The sequence below is a fragment of the Lutra lutra genome, chromosome 12, assembly GCF_902655055.1.
Source record: "Lutra lutra chromosome 12, mLutLut1.2, whole genome shotgun sequence".
NCBI lineage: Eukaryota > Metazoa > Chordata > Mammalia > Carnivora > Mustelidae > Lutra > Lutra lutra.
The window spans coordinates 86901532-86927121 of NC_062289.1; the positions used below are offsets into that span (position 1 = coordinate 86901532).

The 25590-nt window shown below is 39.1% G+C and overlaps 1 protein-coding gene and 1 pseudogene across 8 annotated transcripts in view; both read right to left on the bottom strand.

Annotated features, from left to right (window-relative positions):
• TMEM116 (transmembrane protein 116) overlaps nucleotides 1-25590 on the bottom strand; it is a 96841-nt gene that overhangs the window by 23992 nt on the left and 47259 nt on the right. For 4 of the 8 annotated variants that reach the window (XM_047698347.1, XM_047698350.1, XM_047698352.1 and 1 more), the window contains exons 5-10: nucleotides 18563-18667; nucleotides 14554-14603; nucleotides 13306-13389; nucleotides 12807-12942; nucleotides 11036-11180; nucleotides 10232-10305 (exon numbers count right to left, since the gene is read on the bottom strand). In XM_047698347.1, the coding sequence (XP_047554303.1) occupies nucleotides 10232-10305; nucleotides 11036-11180; nucleotides 12807-12942; nucleotides 13306-13389; nucleotides 14554-14603; nucleotides 18563-18667 (594 nt within the window). Of the gene's footprint in view, nucleotides 1-3214; nucleotides 3677-3888; nucleotides 9235-9645; nucleotides 9679-10231; nucleotides 10306-11035; nucleotides 11181-12806; nucleotides 12943-13305; nucleotides 13390-14553; nucleotides 14604-18562; nucleotides 18668-25590 lie in introns of those variants that run through there. The other 4 variants (XM_047698345.1, XM_047698348.1, XM_047698344.1 and 1 more) reach the window with 4 other exon arrangements.
• LOC125082583 (40S ribosomal protein S15a-like) lies at nucleotides 17874-18256 on the bottom strand (annotated as a pseudogene).

Consider the following 25590-nt stretch of genomic DNA (forward strand, 5'->3'; position numbering starts at 1 on the left):
TCTCAGGCACAGATGGGGAGTGGGTCAGACCCCTGTCGTGCAGTGCATGCAGAGCACAAAAGTTCTAGGGAATGCAGGCTGGTGCCACCACCAGACTCCCTCATGCATGGGCAGGAGTGCACCCAGCCAAGCGGTGGTACAAGCCACACAACCCCAGGGGCTCCACTGCACTCTCTCTGGCAGGGGTTGTCGCGGGCAGTGGCCATCCAGGGTCCGTGGGCTTAGGCCCATGCCTGTGACTGCCCAATTCCACCATTTGCCCCTTAAGATCTTTTGCTCTTTTTGAGTGCTTTTAACAAGATTCCAAGTTAATGCTGATCCCCAATCACAAGGCACTTTCGTATTGGGGTATTACTTTCCAATGCCCTCTTCTGTTTATCTTCAGATATCAATCCGAGGGTTCCCACTCCACTTTACCTCTCCACTCGTGTCTTCCGCCCCTGTAGAGATCCAGAAGTGTATAATCCTACTTCCCAGGCTGATTTCATGGGTGATCAGAGTGTTATGGTAGATAATTAGCTCACTTTAGGAGACTGGTTGAAACAGGGTTTCCTACTTCTCTGCCATCTTGCCCCTCCTCTGTTACATTCTAACAGATTTTTAAATGTGCTTGACACTTGTGGGTTCTTTTTTAAATGTATTTTGAAATAATTCATAGGAAATTGCAAAGATAACATAGAAAGATCATATATACCTTTCACTGAGCTTTTCCCCTTGATATAGGAGGTTATCATAACCAGGACATGACATTGATAACATGTGAATAGTTCTATGCCATTTTATAATATGTGAAGATTTCTGTAACCACCACCACAATCAAAATAGAGGACTATTCTGTTATCACAAAGTTCTCACTCATGTTACCCATCTATAGTCATACCACTCCTCACCCACCCCACTATCCCTAACCTCTGGCAAACACTAATATGTTTTCTGTTTTTATAATTTTGTCATCTCAAAAACGTTATACAAATGGAATCATACAATATGTAACCTTTTGAGATTGCTTTTTTTCGCTCACCATAATGCCCTTGAGATCCAGCTAATTTTTGTGGATCAGTGGTTCATTCATTTTTGCTGCTAATACATGATATGGACTTACCGCAGTTTAACCTTTCCCCTATTGAGCAACACTTCGATTGTTTCCAGTTTGGGGCTATTACAAATAAAGCTGCTGTGATTATCCGTGTACAGTTTTTATGAAGACATACATTTTCATTTCTCTGGAATAAGTATCTAGAACCGTAACTGTTAAGTCACACCATTTGCTTAGTTTTGTAAAGAAACTGCTTGTTTTCCAGCATTGAAACACAATTATATATTCCTATCAGCAATGTATGAAATATCTAGTTTCTCTGCATCCTCACCAACATTTGACATTGTCTATTTTTCAAATTTTAGCTATTCTAATAGGTCTGTAGTGATCTCTCATGGGGTCTTAAGTTGCATCTCTCTAATGCCTACTAATGTTAAACATCTTTTCATGTGCTTATTTGCCATCCATATATTCTGTTCAGTGAAATGTCTCTTTGTCTTTCGCCTATTCTCTAACTGGATTGCTGAGTAATAAGAGCTCTTTATATATTCTCGATGAGTCCTTTATCAGGTATGTGGTTTGCAAATGTTTTCTCCCAGTTTTTGGCTTGTCTTTTCATATTCTTAACAAGGTCTTTTATAAATTAAGAGTTTTTACTTTTGATGTGGTCCAATTTTTTTGGATTTCTTTTATGGATCATGCTTTTGGTATCATGTTAAAAATTCCTCACCAAGCCCTAGATCCTAAAGATGTTCTATATTTTCTTCTAAAAAGTTTTATAGTTTTACATTTTACATTTAAGACTATGACCCATTTTTTTTAAAGATTTTATTTATTTATTTGACAGAGAGAGATCACAAGTAGACAGAGAGGCAGGCAGAGAGAGAGAGAGGGAAGCAGGCTCCCCGCTGAGCAGAGAGCCCTTTGTGGGACTCGATCCCAGGACCCTGAGACCATGACCTGGGCCGAAGGCAGCGGCTTAACCCACTGAGCCACCCAGGCGCCCCAAGACTATGACCCATTTTGAGGTGATTTTTGTATGTGAGGTTTAGGTTGAGGTAACTTTTTTTGGTCTCTATATATCTAATTTTGCAGCACCATTTGTTGAAAAGACTGTCTTTCCTCCACGCAGTTCCTATTATTCCTTTGTCAAAAACTAGTTGGCCATACATGTGTGGGTTCTCTTTTCTATTTGATTGATCGGTGTATCTATCCCATCACCAATATTACATTGTCTTCAAATTGAAAAGAGGGATTCCTCCCATATGTTATTCTTCTCCAAAATTATTTTAACTGTATTAGTTTCTTTGCCTTTTAGAAAATTTACATTTACGTAAATATATTTATGTTTTATATGTAAATAAATATTTCACAGTCCATACATATATCAAGTCAACATGTTGTATGCTTTCGTATATACACAGTTTATTCATGAATCATACCTCAATAAAGCTGGGGGGTAGTTAAAGAGAAAATAGACCAAAACCTTGATAGAAAAGGGGGTAAAGACATGAACAGATAACTATTAAAAGATTTTTTTAAATGACCTTAAACATATTAAAACCTGTTCAAATTCACTCAAAGTAGAAAAATAAAAGTTAACCAGCACTGAGATGCCCCTTCTCACTTGTTAAATGGCTGAAAATTAAAATTTATGGCATGGTAACATACCCTGTTGCTTACAATGTGGGAAAACGGGCGTCTAATACACTGCTGGTGGGAATGCAACTGGTAAAACCTCTTTGAAGGGGAATTCGGCAACATTAAACAAAGCTACATTTACAGTTAGTTACAGAGGCACTGCTTCCCTATTTTGTAAAGGAACGCGCCTCCACAAAAATACATATGTGCAAGATTATTTGTTGATGTGTTGTATGTAATTTCAAAACAATATATACAATTCAAAAGCCCATACAGAGAAGAGTGATCGAATAAATTATATCCATAAAATAGAGTATTTATTATGCAGCTGTGAAAAAGAAAGAATGAAGAAGCTCTCACTGAACGGCTATGGGATTATTTACAGGATGTATCTTTAAGTTTAAAGAGGAAAATGCAAAATGTTATGCTATATTTATATAAGAAAGAAGAGGAAAGAGATGCCTGAATGGCTCAGTTCATTAAGCATCTGCCTTCATCTCAGTTCACGATCCCAGGGACTTGAGACTGAGCCCCACATCAAACTCCCTGCTGAGCTTCTCCTCTCTGCTTCCCCTTTCTCTCTACCCTTCCCCATCACTCATGTTCACTCTCTCATGCACACACTCTCTATCTCTCAAATAAATAAAATCCTAAAAAAAGAGAGGAGGACACAAGAAAATATACATGCATTTACTAGTTTGTGCAGAAAGAGAGGAAAAATAAACTAAGTACTATTAAGATAGGTGGTTGGGAGCTGGGTAGAAAGAAGTAGGACATGGAACAGATTAAAGGCTCAAGGAGGTATACTCTGCATACTTTCTTCAGTATACTACTGAGTTTTAGAATCATGGTAATATTTCACATATGCCAAAAATCATCATCATCATCCAAAATGTGGGGGAAAGCCCAAAATGAAATACAAACAGTAATACATGAACTTAGCTGTATTCAAAATGAATAATATCACATGCCGAATAAGTTTAGATAAAGAAGTATAACCTAGGGCGCCTGGGTGGCTCAGTGGGTTAAGCCGCTGCCTTCGGCTCAGGTCATGATCTCAGGATCCTGGGATCGAGTCCCGCATCGGGCTCTCTGCTCAGCAGGGAACCTGCTTCCCTCTCTCTCTCTCTCTGCCTGCCTCTCTGTCTACTTGTGATCTCTCTCTCTGTCAAATAAATAAATAAAATCTTAAAAAAAAAAAGAAGTATAACCTAGATAATTCTAGAAAACATTATTTTGACTTCATACTGTAAGGCTAAAGAGAAAAAAGAACTGAATATAAATATTATTTTTCAGTTTACATATATGCTTTTCACAGAGGCATGGATTACTCTAATACTTTACATGTATTCTAGGAATTAGCCAATAAAAATATTGTGACAAAGAAAGGAAAAGGAACTGGAGGTTTGAAAAGGGCTGAATGATTCAGAATAGGGATGGTGCAAAATATGACCTACCCAGAGATCTACAAACCCCTGCTCTGGAAACCTGTGGTTTCAATGACTCAAAAGAACAATGAATGACAGGAGAGGAAGACTTCCATGGGGACTGGGACTAAACGAAGAAGGTTATAGCTTTTTCTTTTCTTGGTGTGTGATCCTGAGTCATAATACTGGCAAGACCTTTGAAAGTTTCCTCTCTGTATGAAGTTTTCCTTGGTACACTCCTCTATGAAGACAGCAGGAGCTCAATTAAGCAGCACTAAAATTTTGTGCTTTCATGAAGGTTGCAAAATTAGGGCACTCCTGAGAAGAGACCACAACAGGAGTAGGAAGAGGCACAGTCAAACTACAGATGTAATCTTGTAACTCTCAGGATGGGAACAGCTATCCTTGCAACAGGCAGCAAAGCTTTGAGCTGTAACCAAACTGTGTCACTGACAAAGATATGGATCTCAGGCAAGGCAACTGAGCCAGAGGTATAAGACTATTAGTTGTTTCAACTGGGCCATGAAAATGACAACTGTAGTTACTTTGCCTCCCTTTTGCCCTTCCTTCTATGAAATCAAGTGGTCATGGGTAAGGTTTAGAATGATTTTTCTTCCAAGAATTCTTGAATGGGCACTTAAGAATGAGCCCTTCCTACATTAAGCTGCATGACATCTTTATAGCTGATAATGACTATTCTTCAAGGGGTACATTGTAAATGGAAATCTCTTTATTATAAAACAGTCATCCCTAGCAACTTGATGATATTCAAACTTCTGAAAGAAAAAGCAGAAAAAATGTCCTATATTCTGCTCATACAAGGAAAATGGCCTCTTATTAATATGAAGCAAAAGAAAGGATTATTTATCAAGAACTACCACGTTTATACACATCAAAATGGGATACTAGGCTTAGACATACCTTTTACTCAGGATGAATGGATGTTCAGAAGGTGAATTGCATTCTCTGTGACTATCAGCACTTGCTCAGGGGTATATGACACTGCCTTTGGCATCAAGACCATCTATACTTCAAAGAATTTGGGGCATATGGTTTTCAGCATATCTTTAAAATCAGGTTATTCTTGTACAGTGAGTGGAGATAAACAAGAGGGGCTCTTAACCACTTCACAATTTCAGAGCAAAATAGAACCCTCTTCCTTTTCAATGTCGTATATGTGGTCACTACCCAAGTATGCAGAAATGTTTACTGTGGTTGACAGTATGCAGTTTCAAGTGTGGAATAATAATGCTACCAAGACAATACAGATGGTAACAGATGTTCATGTTAACAGGTACAAGAAGAAACTAAATGTACTGTAACCCAGTATTATTTACTGGGTTAAAGATATAGACAGAAAGAAACCTAGTGAAAAATCTCCCTGAATTTGCAAGAAACACTTCAAAATTTTAACTGCTAGAGAGAATGGCATCTTTTGAGAAGAGTGAGGCATAATGTCATTCATATGATCATTGGCCAACGTCTTGGGAAGTACCAGAGCCATGCATTTCATTTCTTTTCTTTTCTTTTATTTATTTATTTGACAGGGAGAGATCACAAGTAGGCAGAGAGGCAGGCAGAGAGAAAGAGGGAAGCAGGCTCCCTGCTGAGCAGAGATCTTGATGTGGGGCTGGATCCCAGGACCCTGGGATCATGACCTGAGCCAAAGGCAGCGGCTTATCCCAGTGAGCCACCCAGGCGCCCGGAGCCATGCATTTCTTAGTGGAATCTGCATTGCTAAGAATTCGACCAGTGTTGAATCTTTCTGTCATGAAAATATAACACATTTTACAGCTTTTATGGCTCACAAGCTTGGCCAAAACTTGGGAATGAAGCATGGCCATGTGGGCCTGCAAGTGTCATGGCCAGAACCTCTGACCTCTGAATGAATTTCTTACTGTAGATAAGGGCTTCAGCAACTGCACCATTGACTACTTCCACTGACTGCGGCATAAGCACAGAGGGTATAGCCTGTTTAAAAAAACCTGAGCTCCAAAGCTCCTTTGGAAAGCCATACTGGGGAAAAAGAAAAGACAGTTAATAAGGGAAAAGAATGTGATTGTGGCAGCATCCTTGGTTATTAAAAGGATCACTACTGTCTTCATGCCAGCGAAGGAAGGTTCAGATAGCACATTTGGGATCCTTCTAAAAAACCAGCATATTTCTATACCCTGCTGCCTCAGAGGAGATGAGTGTGACCTCCCAGAACACTGTAATGGCATTTCCAGGTAATGCCAGTCAGATACAAAGAAGATGGCATTCCTTACAAAGAACAGGTTACTATTACCAGGGCTGGTGCTGAAGCATGGAGAATTGGTGTATTAAATTCTTTGGAAAGGACAAAAACGTAGCCTGGAAAGTTGCAAAATGTGAAAGGCTATTGACTGAATTAAAAAACATCAAACCTTACCCAGTTCCCCATGTAGGACATGTGGTATTGGAGTGCAGAATTTTTTGAAGTCACAGACAGAGCTGTTGAGAGGGATGGTACCCAACATCATTCACAGATCTATATTAATCAAACCTGCTTAGATACCTCTATACTCTACTATGACTACAACCTGGACAAGTGTCATGGAGGGGTATTTGCAATAATTTTATGAATATCACTGTGTCTACATCCATACCCCTCCTACATGTGAATCTAGGGGTTTGGGGGGCAGTTTGAATAGTGGCCCAGCTCCATGTGTCTGCTCTGACTCTCAGTATGACAAAAAGTTTATAATCCTAATCTGGATCTTGCCTAGCCTTTTACTATCTCTCATTCCTATTACGTTTTTGTTTACTTACATCCATAGAAGATCTAAGACCAGTGTCTGTGCAAAAAATTCATCAGAGAAGCAGATGAACAAACCTGAAAAACATTTCATCATTATCTTCTTTCTGATAATAAAGCCAAATATGAAGTGATACAAAAAAGATCTTTCTAAAAAATATTTTATTTATTTGTGAGAGAGAGAGACACAGAGAGCAAGCGCGAGCAGAGGGAGAGGGAGAAGCAGACTCCATACTGAGCATAGAGCCTGGTGTGGGGCTCAATCCCATGATGTAGAAATCATGACCTGAGCAGAAATTAAGAGTCAGACACCCAACCGACTGAGCTTCCCAGGTACCCCACTAAAAGAACTTTTTAAGAATCAAACTCCATAGTTCTGGTGTCCCTCAAGGTCTAAGGAAATAGGAATTTTTTTTCCATCTGCCACCCCAAATGTTAATATTACTCATTTTTTAAATTAAAAGAATTTAAAGAAGCTCCCTATGTGAAGCAATCTTTGTTGTTCTGTGCTACCCAGAAATCAGGTTTCCAGAACTATGGGGCAATGACAGGCCTCAAGATGCGATCTTGACGTAACAAGGCCAGGTCACCCTCCACAGCAAGGGTGAAGCTCATGGCCTCAAACCTAAAGATCTGTTACTGATCTCCCTAACATTTCTACAGAGAGTTCCTTCGGAATGATTTCTTGAACTTACGTTTCATAGTATCCTATCTAATTCACCATTGTAATCTACTCTGTCAATTATCTCTACCTTGAGAATTTTTCCTTGGACCAAAGGAGCAAATCAGGTGTGAAGCATCTCATTATTAGTTCCAGGTGTTTTAGTTGATTGTCATTCCAGCCACTTTGTCCATTTGGCTTTTCCTCTTTGTTTTGATATCATAATATCTGATGCCCTGGCCTCAGACTGGTTTTGTTCATAACTTAACTGAAGAGATCAAACACCACTTGTTGTGTGATTAAAGAAGAAGGGTGGTGCCTGGCTGGCTCAGTCAGTTAAGTGTTTGAATCTTGGTTTCAGCTCAGGTCATGATATCAGGGTCCCGGGATCAAGTCCTGTGTCAGGCTCTATGCTCAGCGTAGAGTCTGCTTGTCCCTCTCCCTCTGCTCCACCCACTGCTTGCACTCTCTCTCTCAAATAAATAAATAAAATCTTTCAGAAGAAGAGGAGGAGGAGGAGGATGAAGGAGAAGGAGAGGGAAGGGGGAAGAAGAAACAGGTAGACATTCTTGCTAGTGAATGAGGCTCTGCAGTCTGGGAATCTTTTCTTTCCCAAAAGGTTCTTTCTAGCCATTCATTCACTTATTCATTCATTTATTCTATAAAGATACATCGAGCACCTACCATTAGGTTAAACCATGCAAAATTGATGATATTAGGTCATTTTCACCTACAAAAATGCTAAGTTCATATGGTTCAATCTAATTCTATGTCCAGGGACTATGAAACCTACCTTTGGACTTCTGCTTATAAATGGGAGTTGAGAGCTTTTGATACCTAAAGTTTCTTTTAATCCTGATTTCTCTTAGATCGTATTATCCCTTGTAACTTCATGAGATTGGCCTTAATTTCCTAGAGCAGATGGTTCCTACTGTCAAGACTTAGAACAGCACTGAACAAATAAGAGAGTAGGATGTACCTGAGGATCCCACTGTCAGTTTTTTGGTAGTTACTGTCCTTGATTCTTCTGAGTTTCAAAAACTCTTCAAAGAACAGACACCCAGGACTTTCTTTGTCCAACTTCAGAGAGAATAACAATACTAGCAAAATCTGAGCAAGCTGCTGCATGCCACCCTACTTCCCACACGACCACAGAGTAGAGAGCCTGGAAATGGCACATATAAGTAATAACTTGGAAATTATCCAGAAGAGATTTAAACAAATATAGTATTCACTGAGGTGATAGGAGTCTATCTCTTAGAAGGAAAGTGGCTTTACCTCTCTGAACAAAGACTTTAGTGAATCTGAGAATAACAGAGAGATCCTGCCCAATTCAACAAGAAAAGCTACTAACCACAGCACTACATCCTCTTTCACTTCCATAGTTTAAGGCATGGTTGGAAAGACCTGAGATGTTGCTCCCCAACACTCTTCTCAATCCATTAATGTGGAATAATTCTGGTTCCTGGATGTTCCAGTATTACAGTTTCAAGAATGGTGGAGGGCTGGTATCAAAACCAAGGGCAGACTCCATTGTATCTAGGCCCCTGCTATAGAATCTCTTCTGTGAGCATAATAATGGTGTTTGGGTGTCTGCATCACGCCGAGCCTGTTGCTTTAGTTGGTAGAACTTGTATTGTGTCCAGCTATATACTCCACAGTTGAGAAGACCCTGGGATGATGCTGTTAGAGCCTGAGGAGATGAAGTGATGGAACCCATCCTTCAGGTTTTCAGAGATCCAGGGAATTGTCCCCATTCCCCTTATTTATAAAGAACTGTTATATTTGTTTTATCTCAAACAGCAAAATCTGGTGTCAGTTTTTCATATTTTTCTAGCTCTTTTTTTTACTATGCTCAATTAGCCAAAATATAGTACATCATTAGTTTTTGATATAGTGTTCAACAATTCACTAGTTGCATATAACAACCAGTTCTCAACATGACACATGCCATCCTTAATACCCATCACCTGGTTACCCCATCCCCCCACCCCCTTTGTTCTGTAACCCTCATTTTGTTTCATGGTCCCGACTCTCATGGTTTGTCAACCTCTCTGATTTCATCCCATTCTAGCTCTTCCTGAACTCACTCTTTGCACCGTACCTTGTTATGGATGACTGAGGGTCGGTCATACTTCTTGGCACATACATAACGAAAATGAATGAATTTCAATCCCCTTTCTTATTTCCCCCATTTCCCAGGTCAGGCTTGAGGAATATGCCCTATCAGTATAGTCAGATAACCCCAAAAAAAGCTTCATAAGTCTAATAAAAGAGGAAAAGAGAGAACTGTTCTATTTCTGTATTCCTCTCTCCTCGTTTACCTGGAATAGCTAATTTACCCCATTCAATTCGCTTTGGGTGGGAGAGAATTATGTCACTATCAGTGTTTCATAAAAACATTATCTGGTAGATTTTGGTTTTTTGTTACCCATCCCTTAAAAACACACCAATAAAATGAAGTTAAACAGAGATACATGTGCTCTGGAACGCATGGCAGCACTTTCACAGAAGTATCTACTTCATCTGTGAGGAAAACTTCACACTTTTCATAACTGAATATAAATAATACATTTTCTTTTTTGCAACACAGAAATAAATATGCTAAGGGAAAAAACTGTGCTTACTGAGTAATGTCAGTGTAAGAGAACAGGATAAGAGAGTGTAAAAATGGATACTGAAGGTGTTACCTGGAGAACACAGAGGGCCATGTGAATCTTCATGTCCTGTGGCTTGGTCAACTTTATGATCACCAGAATGACAGCTGTGAAAACACGAAGTATAAATCTTCTTGCCAGCCCTACCTGTCTGAGCATAAAATTCCCCAGTATAGGGACACCTGGGTGGCTCAGTCGGTTAAGCATCTGCCTTCAGCACAGGCCATGATCCCAGGGTCCTGGGACTGAGTCCTGCATGGGGCTCCCTTTGCTTGCCACTCCCGCTGCTTATGCTCTCTCTCTCTAATAAAATCTTTACAAAAATCCCCCAGTATACATGCCTACGCACCATGAGAAATAAGGGTACAGGCATAATGAAGACTAGGAATGAGATTAACCAGTAACATGAATCACTGGGCCTCCAGTCTCCAACTTCCATTCCTCGCTGACTAAACTTTGCAGGTTACAGTGTAGCAATGTTGGTTAAGATACACTATGGGGAGATAAGTTACACTTCTTGGTGCTTCAGAATTCACCAAGATCTTTCATAAGCACTATCCAATCTGATCTTCACTATATTTTGTGTACTAGAAGGGACAGGTGTTAGTATCTCTGAACTCTATCAGAATGTTTCCTCTCTTAGGTTGCATCTCATGTCTAATTACCTTAATTTCTAAAACACAGGAAGAAAAAGAAGAAAGTGGGACCAACATAGATTTTACAGTTGGACGGGAATTTTACAAGTTGCAGTCATTCTTCTTGGTGAGACCACTTTGCTTCATCAGAACCCAATAGGTGTCCTCATTATTACCCAGCTCTTCCTTTTAAGATACCCACCTGGGCCCCAGCAGCAAAAGAAGGCCACCGGGTAGAAGCGTACTTGCTGCTCCACAATGTGAATCACTGCCCACTGTTCACTCCCCAAGAAGCCAGTTTTTTTCACAAACTTTTTATAAAGGGTCTGGGCTTGGATGAGTAAGACCTAAACAGGGGTACATCAGTGAGTAGTTTGCCTGAGGCTTGGTAAAACTTCCTAGCTCTAGCTTCCTATTGTTGTAGGGGTGATCACTTCTCTCAGGATCTGACAGCAGGAAAACTCGTTCTCCTGTCTTTACCATCTAAGACTGGATTTTTCTGAAAGAAAATCATCTTCAGAGTGAACTTTTTTAGCGCAGGGGAAATGGATAGATATTAGCCAAACCTGTGGTTACTGCGTTCAATACATAAACTTTACATCAACTCACAGGCTTTCCCCCCCGCCCAACTGAGGCTAATCACAGTATATATAGGAAGTTAAAGCTAAGATCTAACCAGGCCCTCTTTTAAAATGCTTTACTAGAGCCTGTGTTAGAAAGTATTCTGTGCTTAATACCCTTAAAATAAATACATCAGCACCATGGCTGAGCTGAAATTCTCAACTCAAAGCAAAATAAAGTTTTAGGAAGTCTCTTCTTGCCCTTAGATGGAAAAGGGGACTGTTTTCCCCTTCCATCTGGGGCTCTCTATATAAGCTAATGAAACAAATATAAATCAGTTCAGAACTCCAATATGCTTTCTGTGGGGAGTAAATTAGGTAATAATCTTGGTAACAAATCTGACAAATCTAAAATTCTCCCTAATCATCCAGACCCACTCTCTAAGTTAATAAGCCAATTATTTAATTAAGTTTAGCCATGTAATTTCATTTCCCCACAGACATAGGAATCAAAAGGAGGCTTTTACTTATTTGGGAATATTAATGTCTAGTAGAATCAGTTCTGAAGATTGCATTATTTAAAAAAGCAATCAAGTATTCCCAGGGTAGCAGCACCTGGGTGGCTCAGGTCATGGTCCCAGGGTCCTGGTATTGAGCCTGGTATCAGGCTCCCTGCTCTACAGGAAGCCTCCTTCTCCCCTTCCCACTCCCCACCAACTCCCCACCCCCCACTCCCCCTGCCTGATCTCCTCTCTCTATGTCTTTCTTTCTGTCAAATAAATAAATAAATTCTTTTAAAAAAAAAAGAATCCCCAGGGTACCAGGCTATGAGATACCTACCTCTCTTGTCAATTAGTTCTAAGTGAAGATCATCAAAATCACCTTAATATAAACTATTCATTTCGCCCTCTTTACAAAGTTGCTGATTTGAGCTAAGCTATCTCCACAATTTATTTTTAAATTGTTAAAGGCAATTCTCCATAATTTTATTTTGTTCACAAGTGCCAGCTGCACTAGCAAAAATTCCCTCATTATTTGGGAAATAATCAAATTAAATCAGCACATTTCCAATGTTCTAGAGCATTATACTTGACATATACTATACGGTATACTTGACATATACTAACTTTCTGGTCTGGTCTTCCATGAGGATCCACAGAAACATATATTAATTAGTCCTAGAGTGTGAGCATAATTCTCACATAATGACTAGAGACTCTTTCCCCCCCAATCATTTAATCTTGGGAAGTCCAAATACTGAGGTAGTAATTAAACTGTCAATTATCTCTTAGCTACTTTCTTAGTTCTAAGACTTTAGGAAATGCCTCTCCATACCATTTTTCCCAGTCCCTGGGAATAACATCCCATCCCTCCCAATCCCCTCTCTTTCCATAAGAGCAGATGGCACCATACCACAATGGTGAGGAGGCTGAGGAGAAAGCTGGTCAGGAAAATGGTGATCCCATAAAAATAAAGTATGCTACAGACGGATGTGTTGGCAGAAGGCAGTTCAGCCATGGCTGATGGTGGTGAGAACATCAGAATACACCTAGGAGGAGAATCAATGGACAGGACCACTATTACAGATATGACACTAGAGAGATACACATTTGGTAAAACAAAATTTATTAAGTATGCAATTTTACTTACCATTCTGCTAACCCTGGCCCATAATACCTTATTCCTTCTTTATAGATACATTATCTTCCAGTCACTTCACATTATATTCCTCCTTATGCATTTTTTGCCTTGATTATACCTTGTTCTATAGACTCTACCAAGGTTCCATACAACCTTGTTCCAAATACAAGCAACTTGGCCAGAATGTATATAGAAAGTCTTTTCCATCTCTATATATAGAAAAGAAAAGGTACAGTCTACCACAGAAATGATAGATTTGGTCCTTGCTTACCTGTGGCTCTGGCTGAAGTTGTGGAAACATTCACTAACATTGCCCAGACAGAATACGGGTATCATTAACAGAAGAGGTATCAGGCTGGGAGGGAAAAAAAAAAATCACCCTAATAGTCCGGCATTTTTATGGCCTTTCCCCATCACAAAATACTCTGTTCTTCTCCCAACTCCATCACCCCTCCACTCTCCACAAATACATATATAGTATATATAATACATTATATATATAATACATTATATATAACATAAATATATGTTATATATATAATAGAATATATATTCATATATATATGAAATTATATATATATAATTTCTTCAAGAAAAATGCCTCAAAAACCTTATGTATAGAGGTGCCTGGGTAGCTCAGTGGGTTAAAGCCTCTGCATTTGGGTCAGGTCATGATCTCAGGGTCCTGGGATCGAGCCCCACATCGGGCTCTCTGTTCATCAGGGAACCTGCTTCCCCCTCTCTCTTGCCTACCTCTCTGCCTACTTGTGATCTGTCAAAAAAAAAACACCAAAAACCTTATGTATACTTTTTGTCCAATTGATGGGTAAGTGGAGTGGAGAATGCATTTCATACCTAAATTAATGAGCCCTACAATAGTGTCAGAGAGTCTTTGGGTGTGGATCAAAGTGAAAGGAAAAAACCTAACAGGGAGTTGTGTGCTAACTTTCCATGACCACCAGGAATAACTTAATTTTCATCACCCCATTTCGAGGAGCTTTTTCAAAGCATACACTTAAATAACCAATTATTAATCCAGCTAAATACAGCCAGCTCCCTATAAGAGGGAAAGATCCAGAAATAAAAGTTATAAACTCTAATGTCAACTCTGACATGACTACTACATTAGGTGAGATCCAGACTCTTCTGAGAGTAAATAGTTCCAAGACTCTCACCCAGTGTTATAAAGGTGGATGAGATCTTGAAAGCTATCTGTTATAAAACTCTTTATGATATAAAACGGAATTAGAAGTCCAAAGACTTAAAGCAAAATATTTGTTGAAGATCACAGAGTTAATGGCAGAATTAAGGTTAAAATCTGAATCTAAAATTGCTTGCCTATTCTACCTGGGAATATGGTTCCAATGATCATATGTTTGTTGCTTCCAACTCAGTAAGGCTCTGTGAGGACCTAGGAGTGATAGACTCTATGGAAATGAAGGGCACTGTCCTATTTGTTCTCACCTAGACCACAGAATAATGAGTTTACACCTTGCTAGAAAGGAAAGCAAAACCTTACCTTGACAAAATGATGGCTATTTGACCAACGTGACAAGTATAATCTATAACCTGTGAAAAAAATAAATATGATAAAGTCTTAGAATACTGTCAATCATAATAAAATAAATATCAGGTCATTACTTATCACTTGTACGAACAAAAATTCCCAAGAGCCTGCTTCTGTGAAGCAATATTTGCTACAAAACTCAATTAAATAGACAGTTCCTTAGCATTGGAGACCAGAGAATTTTATCTCTATTACTATAATCTAAAAAGTACAACAGCAACAACAGCCACAAGGAAAGTCTGTGGGAAGTAGCTTAATATAAGACTTGGATACCACAACATATTCTTTAAAAAAGAAAGGTAAATATGAAATCATACAGTACTCCTCCATCTTCTAATAACAGTTCAATCCTATTCTCTTTTAGATCCAGGGAGGTGTGGACTTTTCAGACCTTAAGGGTGGAGCAGAAGTCTATGTATAAAATGACCAGCAGAAAGCTTAATAGGCCAGGATTAGCATAAAGGAGGGAGGTCAAATAAGCCCTTAGGATATAACATCTATTAGACTCTAGAAGAAAGAAGATTCCAAACATCCCCAGTTGTGTTAGACACTGAAAAATAATTTATAGAAGAATGTTATCTACCCACTGGAAGTTTATGATAAGATAATTTGAATAGAACACCTTAAAGTGAGAATAGACTAGAAAACAGCTTTTTTCTGTTCTGAGGTAAGAGATCCTATTATACTCTAGAATGGCATTGTTAGGGGCGCCTGGGTGGCTCGTGGGTTAAGGCCTCTGCCTTCGGCTCAGGTCATGATCTCGGGGTTCTGGGATTGAGCCCCACATCGGGCTCTCTGCTCAGCAGGGAGTCTACTTCCCCCTTCCCTCTCTGCCTGCCTCTCTGCCTACCTGTGATCTCTGTCAAATAAATAAATAAATAAATCTTTAGAATGGCATTGTTAAAAATCAATAAGCATTAAGTGAGCAGTTAATCAATAATCAGAGATAGGTAATTGATTTGCCCTAAAAACTATGGATCAGAAAGAGTAAATGATTTCAAGTAAAACAGTCACTGTTGACTTTAAGTAAAATGAGAAAAGTAAAATCAATCTTGGGTGACCTCTCCTACCTGTGTCCCTTCTTCCCTTTTTCTATCCTCTACCCATCAAGCTAAACTGTTTTTAATTCTTGTTCTTACCTTACTGTCAATGAATCTCTGATTAAAAAAAAAAAAAACCTTACTGATAATAGTACCATTTATTCATTCAACAAATTTTTATTGAGTTTCATCATGCTTATGATAGTATACCACTTTCATTAAGTCTAGAACTGATCTGTAGGCTCTAGAGAAAGGTATGTGGGTAAGTTCTCCAGATTAATTTACTCCATGATGCTCTTAAACAAAAAATCCCCTTCAAAAAAACCAAAAAAACAGGGGTGTCTGGTTGGCTCAGTTGGTGAAGCATGCAACTTTTGACCTTGGCAGGTTCAAGCCCCATGTTGGCCACACAGATCACTTAAAGATAAACTCTTTTTAAAAACCACAATAGAATGGATACTATAGAAATAAGAAAACTGGAATATTTAGCAAGATTTATACAATAAGATTAAAATATATAATGACAGCCAAAGAAATGAAAATTGCTAACATCATAAAAATGTTTTTTTTAAAAAACGACTTTATTTATTTATTTGAGAGAGAGTGAGAGAGCATGAGCAGGAAGAAGGGGAAGAGAGAGCAGGGAGCCTGAGGTGGGGCTCAATCCCAGGACCCCAGGATCAAGACCTGAGCCGAAGGCAGACACTTAACCGACCGAGCCACCAAGCCGCCCCATAAATGTTTTCTACCAAGATCACTTAGTGATATACCGAAAGAATCAGGAATAAGAAACTGATTGTATGGAGCGCCTGGGTGGCTCAGTGTTGGTTAAGCCGCTGCCTTCGGCTCAGGTCATGATCTCAGGGTCCTGGGATGGAGCCCCGCATCGGGTTCTCTGCTCAGCAGGGAGCCTGCTTCCTCCTCTCTCTCTCTACCTGCCTCTCTGCCTGCTTGTGATCTCTCTCTGTCAAGTAAATAAATAAAATCTTAAAAAAAAAAAAAGAAAAGAAACTGATTGTACTATACAATGGAATACTATTTAGCACTAAAAAAGAATGAATGACTTACATATGCCATAATGGATAAACTTCAAAAGCTTATAAATGAAATCAATCAGACACAAGAGAATATATATTGGATAATTCCATCTATATGAAATGTCCAGAAAAGGAAAATCTACAGAATCAGAAATTAGATTAGCAGTTCCCTAGTACAGGGGGTGGGTAGGAAATCAACAATAAATGGGCGTGAAGAATTCGATTAGGGTAAAGAAAATATTTTGGAACTGATTTATGATATTATTTTACAAGATAGTAAGTCTTCTTTAGAAACCACTGGATTGTAACTTAAAATAAATGAATTATGTGATAAGTAAAATATGTATGCACACACAAAAAATCCACATGCACTTGGTGTTCTCCTCTCTTTTATAAATGTCATACTAGACAGTGCCCCAAACTCTCTTTGAACCAAAGAAGGGAAGACAACTATTCCCTGGATCCACCTTGTTTTCTGATTACCACACATGAGCCCCTCTGCCCTTCTACAAACCAGCATCTCTGTTATCCACACATATTGAAGAAATATAGCAGAGCAAAACAGACATTCTCCCTTTCCAACACCTGGAGCCCAAATCCCATGTGAGCAAACTGAGCATCTTCCCTGACTCTACCCAAGATCTTATTCTTTACACTAGCAACAATGATGGATTGGCATGGAGCTAAGAAGGATGGAACCAGGCAGTAATGACAGTACTGCAAATAATGTTTCCTATAATCAAAACCTTTTTATTTTTTTGATGGCAAGAGAGAAGAGGAAATCTTTTCAGCAGAATGGAAACTCTGTGAGAACATGACTTCTCTTTTATTAAGCTCCATGAATTCACCAACTCAGTCCTGAGTGCTTGCACTGTTTATCAAGTGCATATCAAGGATATATGGATTTGTTTCAGCATACTGTTTTTTTTTTTCCATTGAGGCATTTTATTTGTACATATGTATTAAACCCCTAGAAAAAGAATTCCAGGGGCACTTGAGTGGCTCAGTGGGTTAAGCCTCTGCCTTTGACTCAGGTCATGATCTCAGAGTCCTGGGATCGGGCCCCGCATCAGGCTCTCTGCTCAGCAGGGTGTCTGCTTCCCTTCTCTCTCTCTGCCTGCCTCTCTGCCTAATTGTGATCTCTCTCTCTGTCAAATAAATAAATAAAATATTCTAAAAGAAAAGAAAAGAAAAAGAATTCCAGGATTTTCCCTCCTTTGTGTTTTCATCTTGCTTATTCATGGTCCATGATATCAGCTGAGGTTGTCAGTACAATGAAGCCAAACTGGTGGGGCGGAAGCAGGTTATTCTGCCATTTTTCTACATCTTTCAGTTGTACATTAAATCGGGACCAATCATTCCACACTTGTTTAACCTGCCCCTGAGGTTCACAAAAATTTTCCCCGCTCTGTGATCATCAACGATTTCAAATTCGCCAATGTAATCATGCTTCATCATCACAGTGAGAAACCAGACGATGACTTTGGAGCACAGCCTAATAAGAACCTGGATTTTGTCTCTCTTTTCCGCATTTTTAATGCTCTTGAGAGCATGTGCCAGGACATTCATGCACATCATTATGGTGGCACTAAACAAAGAGGAAAGAAGGCGGGAGGGGTAAGCCCACGGAATTATGGGTAGCATACTTTTTTAAAAAGATTTTATTTATTTATTTATTTATTTGGCAGAGAGAGAGATCACAAGTAGGCAGAGCAGCAGGCAGAGAGAGGGGGAGGAAGCAGGCTCTGCACAGAGCATAGAGCCCCTCTATCCCAGGAACCTGAGATCACGACTGGAGCTGAAGGCAGAGGCTCAACCCACTGAGCCACCCAGGCACCCCAGGTAGCATACTGTTCTTAACTATCAACTCTGAGTAAAACTTACCAGTGGAAATGTGCTTTGTCCATTCTGGGTGTGTCTCATCCTCAACTCTTTGTACAGATACCAGATGTAATTGACGGTGTAAAGAAATGAGGAAATGTAGAATATCTAGGTGAGAATAAAAAAAAACCTCATAACTGTTACAGTCTGACTTCTTTCAATTTATTACATTATTTTCTACCATAAGAATCCTATCTAATGGTCTATTAGTAATGTACCATCTAATATCCATAACGTGCAAAACTGGGCCATGTCTGGGAATTCTACCCAGGCCTACCTATTTTATGTCTTGGATTCCTTATTTTATCCTTTTGACTATTTAGAGAAATCACAGCATTAGCCACCTTTTCTCACCCAGCTGTTCTACATTTATGAAGATATCCTAGAGTATTTTTCTATTTTATTTTTTAACTGGAAAGACTGTAAAGATTTCCATTTCTAATAATTTGAATTATTTGAACCAGTTTCCCATTTTAAAAAACTAAATATAGGGGGCGCCTGGGTGGCTCAGTGGGTTAAAGCCTCTGCCTTCGGCTCAGGTCATGATCCCAGGGTCGTGGGATCGAGCCCCGCATCGGGCTCTCTGCCCAGCGGGGAGCCTGCTTTCACCTCTCTCTCTCTGTGCCTGCATCTCTGCCTACTTGTGATAAATAAATAAAAGCTTTAAAAAAAAAAAACTAAACATAGTAGATGAAATATTTTTTAGATCCTTAAAAGGATCAAAGAACTGACAAGATAGCAAGGAATAAGCAGGACAAAATCCCAGAGAAAAAAATTTCTGCTTCCATCTTTGATGAAATAATAGAAACAGAATTTGCCCTTCAGCCTTAAAAACTAAAAATTGGGGAAAATATATGGAACATCCTGTTTTCAAATATTAGGGTAACCATCAGTCCAGAACAGTAATCCCTGAAAGAAGAAGAACAAGCAAATGACCCAACTCACTGGCAGGAAAAAGTGAGTGCCGTGAAGGAGAAACCACCAGATGGGCTGTCTTGGTGAGTGAGGAGGCAGAGTTCAGAGTTTGGAGAGGCCAAAGCAGCTATAATATATGAAGTAGATTATCAAAGAAGAGGTAGCTATATAGGTGTAATGCTCTGGAGATTTGCAGTGGTACCCTCAAGTCCTTGATTAAGTACTGATCTATGCATGTGAGACAGAAAACCATGAAGACCAGGAACAGAACAACCACAGAGGAATAGGTGAAACAATCTCCAAAGCAATAGTTTGTGCTTCCATCACTCAGAGTGGAAAGATGTCCGAATACATAGGCAGGAAATGAAGGTATTACAGCATAATAAGGTAGAATCTTAAGAAGAGTATTGCCTCACTAATGGGACAAAATTAGCTGTACATGGAAGACTGCCTGAATCAAAGTTTAAAAGTATGTCTTAGAAAAATAAGCAAGTCTTGAAAGCATCATATAGATTCAGAGTTCACTGCATCCAAGACAAAAAAAATACATACATATATATATGTATGTGTATACACACACACACATATATAGCAGATTTCACAATGTATATATACATTGTAAAATCTGCAATGTCTGGCATCTAACAGAAACTCAATCAGTAAAATTGGTAACCATTTAAACTAAGATCAAGAAAGAACTAGAGTTGGGGTACCTGGGTGCCTTAGTTAAGCATCTGCCTTTGGCTCTGGTCATGATCCCAAGATCCTGGGATTGAGCCCAGTGTCCAGCTCCCTGCTCAGCGGGGAGTCTGCTTCTACCTCTCCCTCTGCTCCTTAGCACACTCATGCTCTTTCTACCTCTCCCTCTCAAACAAATAATATAAAAGAAAAGAAAGAGAAGAGAAGAGAAGAGAAGAGAAGAGAGAAAAGAACCACAGTAAAATTAGGGGTCGCCTGGGTGGCTCAGTCGTTAAGCGAGTGCCTTCAGCTTAGGTCATGATCCTGAAGTCCTGGGATCAAGCCCCAAATCCACATTGGGATCCCCACGCAGCAGGAAGCCTGCTTCTCCCTCTCCCATTCCCCCCTGCTTGTGTTCCCTCTCTGTCTCTCTCTGTGAAATAAATAAATAAATAAAATCTTTTTTTAAAAAAAGAAATCATGAAAGTACTGCATAGTGCTTTCAGGGAACAAAAGGAGGCTATACTACACAGAATATTTTGTTTTTGTTTTTAATTTTATTTATTTATTTGAGAGAGAGAGTGAACAAGAGATAGCACACAGCAGAGGGAGGGGCAGATGGAGAGGAAGAAGCAAACTTCCCTGCTGAGGAGGGAACCCAACAACATAGGGCTCAATCCTAGGACCCTGGGATCATGACCTGAGCCAAAGACAGACACTTAACCAACTGAGCCACCCAGGTGCCGCTATGCAGATTGTTTTTATGAACAAAGAATTAAGCTGATTATAAAACCTCTATAGAGATACTATCAAAAACAAAGAAAGAAAACTACAGAGCAATATATACTTCATGAATAGATACAAAACACTACCAACTGAATACATCAATAAATAAAAGAAATACATAACTAACAGTATAATTAATCTGAAGAATGAAGGACAGATTGACATTCAAAGTCAATTAATGAATCCATAATAAGCTACGACTTCAAACCTACTAGGATGGATATATTAAAAAGACAATAATAACAAGTATTGGCAAGGACACAGTCATTGGAACTCTCATACACTACTGATCAGAATATAAGGCAGTGTAATTGCTTTGGAAAACTGGCAGTACCTCAAAAGGTTCAAAACAGAGTTATACCATATGACCCAGAAGATGCACTCTTAGGTATATACCCTAGAGAAATGAAAACATGTCCACCCAAAAACTTGCACACAAACATTCAGATCAGCATTATTTATAACAGCCAAAAAGTGGAAACAACTCAAATGCCCATCACTTGTTGAAGGAATAAATAAAGAGCTATATCCATTTAAAGAATATTATCCCCCAATAAAGAGGAATGAAATCCTGATACATGCCACAACATGATGAACCTTGAAAACACTGTTCTAAGTGAAAGAAGCCAGTCACAAAGGACCATATATTGTATTATTCCATTTATATGAAATGTATGATCCCATTTAAATGAAATGTCCAGAATAGGCAAAATTATAAAGACAACAAGTACAGTAGTGGTTACTGAGGGTTGGGAGGAGAAGACTGGATAGTGATGAATAGGAAGTTTGGGGTTTGAGGTAATGAAAATATTCTATACATCAAAACTAATGTTGTGCTATATGCTGGCTAATTGAACATAATAAAAATTTTTTAATATTCTAAAATTGATTGTGATGATGGTTGCCATTGACTTGTACACTTTAAATGTGTGAATTAGGGGGGCCTGGGCAGCTCATCGGTTAAGCCTTTGCCTTCAGCTCAGGTCCTGATCTCAGGCTCCTGGGATCAAGCCCTGTGTCAGGCTCTCCGCTCAGTGGAGAGCCTGCTTCCCCCTCTCTACCTGCCTGCCTCTCTGCCAACTTGTGATCTCTCTCTCTCTGTGTCAAATAAATAAATAAATAAATAATAAAATAAAATCTTTTAAAAAATAAATAAATGTGTGAATTATATATCAATAAAGCTGTTGTTAAAAGTAAATGCTGAACCACCCCTAGAGCCTACCACTTGGTCCTGGTGAATAATCCTTTTAATGTACTTTTGGATCCTATTGGCTAGTATCTTGGAAAGAATTCTTGCATCCACGTTCATCATGAAAACTGGTCTGTAATTCTCCTTTTTGGTGGGGTCTTTGGGTTTTGGGGTCAGGATAATGCTGGCCTCATAGAACAAGTTTGGAAGTTTACCTTTCATTTATTTTTTTCAAACAGTTTCAGAGGAATAGGTATTAATTCTTCTTTAAATGGTTGGTAGGGGAGCTCCTGGGTGGCTCAGTCAGTTAAGTGTCCACCTTTGGCTCAGGTCATGATGCCAGAGTCCTGGAATTGAGTCCCATGTCATTGGGCTCCCTGCTCAGCAGGGGAGTCTGCTTCTTCCTCTCCTTCTGCTCTTCCCCCTGCTCATTCTCTCTCTTGCTCACTCACTCTCTCTTAAATAAATAAATAAAATCTTTAAAAAAAAATGCTTGGTAGAATTCCACTGGGAGTCCATCCAAAGTGGACTCTTGTTTGTTGGAAGATTTTTGGATTAGTGCTTCAATTTCTTTGCTGGTTATGAGTCTGTTCAGGTTCTATTTCTGTTCTATTTCTTCCTGTTTCAGATTTGGTAGTTTATATGTTTCTAGGAATGCATCCATTTCTTCCAGACTGCCTAATGTGTTGCCATATAATTGCTCATAATATTCTTTTGTAGTTGTTTGTATTTCTTTGGTGCTGGTTGTGATTTCTCAACCATCATTTTGTTGTGGTTTCTCCTCATCATTTTGTTTATTTGGGCCCTTTCTCTTTTCTTTTTGCTAAGTCTTATTAGGGGTTTATTGATCTTATTAATTTTTTTCGAAGAACCGGCTCCTAGTTTCCTTGTGATATGTTCTACTGGTTATTCCATTCCCATATTTCCATTTCCAATTTCTATATCATTGATTTCTGCTCTAATTTTCATTATTGCTCTTCTCCTGCTGGATGCAGCCTTTATTTGCTGTTCTTTTTCTACTCCTTTAGGTGCAAGATTAGGTTATGTATTTGAGACTTTTCTTAATTCTTGAGAAAGGTCTGTACTGCTGTAGACTTCCCTCTTAGGACCGTCTTTGGTGCATCCCAAAGGTTCTGAACTGTTGTGTTTTCATTTTCATTTATTTCCATGTATTTTTTTTAACTCTTCTTTAATTTCCTAGTTGGCCCATTCATTCTTTAGCAGGATGCTTATTAACCTCCATGTAATTGTGATCCTTTCAAAGTTTTTGTGAATGAATTCAAGTTTTAAAGCATTGTGGTCTGAGAATATCATGGTATAATCTCAATCTTTCTGTATGTTGAGACGTGATCTGTGACCCAGCATGTGACCTATTCTGGAGAATATTCCATGTGCACCCAAGAAGAACGTCTATTCTGTTCTCTAGGATGAAATGCTCTGAATGTATCTATTAAATCCATCTGGTCCAGTGTGTCCGTCAAAGCCCTTGTTTCAATGTGATACACCATATCAATAAAAGAAAGGAACAAGAACCATATTATCCTTTCAGTAGATGCAGAAAAAGCATTTAACAAAATACAGCATCCTTTTTTGATTAAAAACTCTCTGCTATATAGGGCTAGAAAAAACATACCCCAATATCATCATCATCATAAAAACCATATGAAAAACCCACAGCAAATATCATCCTTGATAAGGAAAAACTGAGAGCTTTTCTCTTAAGGTCGGGAACACGACAGGGATGTCCACTCTCACCACTGTTGTTCAACACAGTACTGGAAGTCTTGGCCTCAACAATCAGACAACAAAAAGAAACAAAATCCATCCAAATAGGCAAAGAAGAAGTCAAACTTTTACTCTTCATAGATGACATGATACTCTATAAAGAAACCCTAAAAGAGGGCGCCTGGGTGGCTCAGTGGTTTGAGCCTCTGCCTTCGGCTCAGGTCATGATCTTGGGATCCTGGGATCAAGCCCCACATAGGGCTCTCTGCTCAGCGGGGAGCCTGCTTTCCCCTCTGTCTCTGCCTGCCTCTCTGCCTACTTGTGATCTGTCTGTCAAATAAATAAATAAAATCTTTAAAAAAAAAGAAAAGAAAAGAAAACCTAAAAGACTCTACCCAAAAACTGCTGGAACTGATAGAGGAATTCAGCAAAGTCACAGAATATAAAATCTATGCACAGAAAAGTCAGTTGCATTTTTATACACTAACAATGAAACAGAAGAAAGAGAAATCAAAGAATATATACCATTTACAATTGCACCAAAAACCATAAGATACCTAGAAATAAACCTAACCAAAGAGGTAAAGGATCTATACTCTGAAAATATAGAACACTTATGAAAGAAACTAAAGAAGACAAAGAAATGGAAAAACATTCCATGCTCATGGATTGGAAAAACAAATATTGTTAAAAAGTCTATGCTGCCCAAAACAATCTATACATTCAATGCAATTCCTATCAAAATGCCATCAACATTTTTCACAGAGCTGGAACAAATAATCCTAAAATTTTTATGGAACCAGAAATGACCATTAATAGCCAGAAGAATCTTGAAAAAGAAAACCAGAGCTGGAGGCATCGCAATTCCAGACTTCAAACTATATTACAAAGCTGTAATCATCAAGACAATATGGTACAGGCACAAAAACAGACACACAGATCAATGGAACAGAATAGAGAATCCAGAAATGGACCCTCAACTGTATGGTCAACTAATCTTTGACAAAGCAGTAAAGAATAGGCAATGGAAAAAAGACAGTCTCTTCAACAAATGATGGTGAAAAAACTGGACAGCCACATGCAGAAGAATGAAACCAGACCACTTTCTTAAACCATACACAAAAATAGGGGCGCCTGGGTGGCTCAGTGGGTTAAGCCTCTGCCTTCAGCTCAGGTCCTGATCTTGGGGTCCTGGGACCGAGCCCCACATTGGGCTCTCTGCTCAACAGGGAGCCTGCTTCCCCCCTCTCTCTGCCTGCCTCTCTGCCTACGTGATCTCTCTCTCTGTCAAATAAATAAAATCTTAAAAAAACACACACACACAAAAAAACAGACTCAAAATGGAAGAAAGACCTAAATATGAGACAGGAATCCATCAAAGTCCTAGAGGAGAACACAGGCAGCAACCTCTTTGTCCTCAGCCACAGCAACTTCTTGCTAGACACATCTCCAAAGGCAAGAGGAACAAAAGCAAAATGAACTACTGGGACTTCATCAAAATAAAAAGTTTTGCACAGCAAAGGAAACAGTCAACAAAACTAAAAGGCAACCTACAGAATGGGAGAAGATATTTGCAAATGTCTTATCACATAAAGGGCTAGTAACCAAAGTATATAAAGAACTTTCAAACTTAACACCCAACAAAACAAAAAAATCCTGTCAAGAAATGGGCAAAAAGGGGCACCTGGGTGTCTCAGTGGGTTAAAGCCTCTGCCTTCAGCTCAGGTCATGATCTCGG